The following is a 4,444-nucleotide window of genomic DNA, read 5'->3' as shown; positions in this document are numbered from 1 at the left end:
GCGGTTCATATGGCTTCTTGTCAGCAGCTCTGACACGAATCCTAAATAGAAGCAGACAACAGCCCAGGGAGAGATGCTGTGAGTCTCTGGGCTCTTTTTTCTGCTCTTCCTGATAAGCAAGAAGTCGCTTTGCAGTCTGTAATCAGGGCTGAAATAAGAAAGAATGGGGAACTCAACATATCTGAGAAACGCTGCTGGTCCCTCTGTTACGTGATGAGAGAACAGACGTGAATGAGACGGCCCTGGGGGAGGCATCAGTGATCAGAAGCGGGTTCTGGGCCAGAGGACCCTGCCCTACTCCACAGCCCCAAACCACCTCCTTTAAATTGGTCTTTCTTACTTTCCTCATCTCACTTGCCTCTGCCTTTCGTCACTATTGAGAGTTGGTTGTCTGCCCACAATATTCTATTTTCCTCCTAGAAAATGCTATAGTTTAGGGAGGCCCAAGTAGCAGATATTTCTTTGGTTCACAGTCCTTGTATGTTTGTAAAGAGCAGTCCTATGGCCCCATAGCCACACTTTAAATTTGTGTGGCTCCCAGCATGGTGTTTTGTATATATTAAACACTTCAATATTTTTAATAAATAAGGGAAGAAATTGCTAGATGCCTAATCTCTGGGAATGATGTAGCGTGTTCATTTTGATCATTTTATTTTTAAATTATACAATATTTTGAACAGATGGAAAAGCACAGAAAATTAAGTAATTAACACTACGGATCCAACATTGAGATTCAACAAATGTAAAACCCTCGCCACATTGCTTCAGATGTGCAAAAAGAAATTAAATCTTACAGACACAGCATTTAGGATAAAGGGAAAGATGGAGACATTTGGTACTCTCTCCTTTTTAGGAAAAATTGATCGTTTAATAAAACTCTATATGTCAAGAATGAACTTAAAATGCTAGAAATGGTGTAGTGAATATGAGGCTTTTTTTTTTTTTTTCTTTCTGCTTTCCAGAAGCAGCAACTGGGTAGAAAATTTGGGTCCCAGAGAGGAACTTTACCAGTAGTTGGTAACAGGAGCTCCAGAATCCTGGTTCTTTCCCAGATCTTTTTTCCCACTGTTTGCTCAAAAACGGGTTCCAGCTCCACCGTGGTCTGTCGTCCCGCTGGGGCTGAGCTGCCTCTTCTCCAGGAGTGCTCACCCTGCACAGCCCACCGCTACGATGCCGAGAACCTGCGGACGCCCCTCCAGAACCTTCCCGGCCTCTGCATTCCACTCTAACTGCCGCTCCGCAGTCTCCCTGCTCACCAATGACCGCCGCCTCCAGGAATCCCATGAAAAGGATGGCGCGCGCTTCTAACAGCTCCTCAACCTTCCCGACAAGGACCACTGCTTCCCTAACGTCCTGAGGAGTGACCATCTCAACCGCAACCTGGGGGTGGTGGTCGAGGACCCTCGGGGCTGCCTGTGGCCAGCGGGCTGAGGAACCCAGTCTCCATGGTCCACGCTGGGGACAGCACCCGTCACCTCTTCGTGGCCGAGCAGGTGGGGGTCTATCTGCCTGATGGGAGTCGCCTGGAGCAACCCTTCCTGGACCTCAAGAGCATCGTGCTGACCACTCCCTGGATGGGGCATGAGAGAGGCTTCCTGGGGTTGGCTTTTCATCCCCAATTCCACCGCAACTGCAAGTTCTATATTATTCGTGTCTGGGCAAGAAGAGGGTCGAAAAGATCCGGATTAGAGAGATAAAGCTTTCTCGGGCAGATCCCAACAAAGCTGATCCCAAATTGGAGAGGTGAGGCATACCCACGAGAATCTGCAGCTGTGTACTGTGTTTCAATATATTGCCAATCAGTCCTGTGAAGTGATATAGGGGAGCTTTCCTGGGTTTAGAGCTACTTGCTTATAATGATGATAAAGGAGTCATTGTTGATTATTGAGGTTAACGCAAGTTAGCTTCTTGAGTCCGTGGCTTCTGCATGGCTACAGCCACCCACCTTACAGTTATACCTAGAACCATGCTGTCTTGAGTTTACAGAGGGTAGGCAAAGGCCGGCAGCCGTAAGGGTTTGAGAAATGATCTTAGATAATATCAGTATATTAAATATAATAGCAGCCTCTGATTATTGCATAACCATTAGATCCCAGACCCTTTACCATGAACATGGGAATTCTCATCCTTGCAGGAAGCTGTGATGCAAGGCCGTTAAGTTACTGATGCCTGGTCAGATGAAGGGCTCAGTTCTAACTGACCCCACGCTCCTGCTCTTTCACTCAACCATGTCGCCTTTTTTCCTTCTCCTTCCTGCCTTGTCTCTCTCTGCCCATATAGACAGGTTAGGGGATTGAAAAGAGCATGAAGAGGTGATAGACTGACCCCTGTGTGGTTGCCCGAAGGAAAGGACTGAGAGTTCTTGTAGAGCAGAGAGTAAGGCTGAGCCCCAGAAAAGGGTGACTGTTACCCAGCTGTGTCTACAGCTCATGAATTCAGGATATGAAAGAAAAATGATCCATGAGGGAGTCATACTAGGAAACAAGGGGTGTCCCAGAGCCCCTGAGCTACCTACTTTGTGATCCTTGGGAACTCTGAAGCAGGTCTTGGCTGGCTTGGACCAGTCATTTCTGGATGTCTCAAGAGGATGCTGTTTCAGTTTGTATCAAAGCATGGTTTCTTTTTCCTTCCAGAGTCATTTTGGAGATAGAACCAGCCTCAAATCATAATGGTGGACAACTTTTTGGCCTGGATGGCTATATGTACATATTCACTGGGGATGGAGAACAGGCTGGGGATCCCTTCAGAAAGTCTGGAAATGCTCAGAACAAGTAAGCTGGATGGAGGCTGGGTCCCTGTCCCTGAAATTTAGGATGAGCCCTGGTGTAACGTTTTTGCTGAGATGGAATCTGCAGAGGGTCAAACCCAGATCACTTACTATAAGATGTAACCCCCTCTGTTGATGCAATGGGAAAAGTATCTGGTTTTCTGTCCTATACATTTCAGGCATAATGTAATTTGGTAATTAATATTATGGAGGCTCAATGTAACTCTCAGAGAGCCATGTAGAGATGAATTCAGAATTTTTTTAAAAAATATATATTAGCGGGACATTATTTACTATGCCAAGATCTGACCGTCCAGTTCAATTCAACTCAACAATATTATTGATCACTGTGTTCCAGGAACTGTGTCTCATGTGGAGACACATGAGAAGTTAGTTAATAAGAGCTAAAATATATTGGATGCTCACTGTGTGTCCAGTGCTGCTCTAAAAGCCTTAGGTATATTTGAACATGTAATTCTGACAACCACAAGGGCAAAAAGTTTAATATGTTTTCTTAATTGACGTATCCCCGGCACCTAGAATAGTGCCTGGCACCAGGGTCATGCCATCAATACATTTGGAATGAATGGATTCTATGAAGTGTAGGTATTATGATAGCCATTTTATAGACAAGAAAATAGAGGCAGAGAGGAGTAAAGTAGTTTGTCCAAGGTCACACAGGGAGTCAGTGGCAGAACCAGAATTCAAACTCAGACGATCTGGCACAGGAGCCCAACGAGGCTGTGCTAGCTAGATAAACGACACCTGATCCTTTTGCCCTTTGCACCCAGCAAGCATGTGGCTCTCATTATCCCTGGTAATAAAAATATTAGGGTTGGTCATACAATAATAAAGAGCTAACATATGTCGAATGCCGACTGTATGTCAGGAATTGCATGACATGCTATATACACAATAACTCATTTAACCCTTACGTCACAACCATGTTGCAAGGTAGTTACCCTCCCCTGCCTTACAAGGGAGGAAACAGAGGCTCAGAACCACAGTCATTGGTAGAGCTTCTTAAAAGCCTCTGTTCTTTCCACTGACGACATTGTTATATGAGGAAGAATAGAACCAGCTCCTTTAAAAAGTTCGTAGTATTAGACCAAACCTGAGAGAAACCATCCCATTATAAAAATAGAAAAATTGAAGCTGCAACTTGCTCCGTGTCACATGGACCAGGACTGCATCAAACTTTTGCCTAGTAGTTTTCTTTGAGTCAAAAATCGGCAAGTCTTGGGCTTCCCTGGTGACGCAGTGGTTGAGAGTCCGCCTGCCAATGCAGCGGACACGGGTTTGTGCCCCGGTCCGGGAAGATCCCACATGCCACAGAGCGGCTGGGCCCGTGAGCCATGGCCGCTGAGCCTGCGCGTCCGGAGCCTGTTGCTCCGCAACGGGAGAGGCCACAACAGTGAGAGGCCCGCGTACCGCAAAAAAAAAAAAAAAATCGGGATGTCTTAACACTATATATTGCATATATAGAGCGAGTACGTGTGTGTATATTACCTCCCCATGTGATTCTTGGTTGTCACTTGCGATCAACTATCAGTAGGCTCTCTTGGGCGGTCTCCTCTAGTTCTGTGACATTTTATTTTATTTAGAATACGTAACATGAGATCCACCCTCTTAAAAATTTTAAGTGTGCAATACAATATTGTTAATTGTAGGGCAAGT

The 4,444-nt window shown here is 45.5% G+C and overlaps 1 protein-coding gene across 1 annotated transcript in view; it reads left to right on the top strand.

Annotated features, from left to right (window-relative positions):
• The window catches only part of HHIPL2 (HHIP like 2), a 25,821-nt gene that overhangs the window by 2,468 nt on the left and 18,909 nt on the right, over positions 1 to 4,444 (top strand). The window contains 5 exon segments of the mRNA XM_007457025.1: positions 1,143 to 1,216; positions 1,218 to 1,411; positions 1,414 to 1,638; positions 1,641 to 1,743; positions 2,634 to 2,771. Of these exon segments, the coding sequence (XP_007457087.1) occupies positions 1,143 to 1,216; positions 1,218 to 1,411; positions 1,414 to 1,638; positions 1,641 to 1,743; positions 2,634 to 2,771 (734 nt within the window).

Source organism: Lipotes vexillifer, unplaced genomic scaffold, assembly GCF_000442215.2.
Source record: "Lipotes vexillifer unplaced genomic scaffold, Lipotes_vexillifer_v1.1 scaffold1675, whole genome shotgun sequence".
Lineage (NCBI taxonomy): Eukaryota > Metazoa > Chordata > Mammalia > Artiodactyla > Lipotidae > Lipotes > Lipotes vexillifer.
This window is presented reverse-complemented; position numbering and strand designations above follow the sequence as displayed.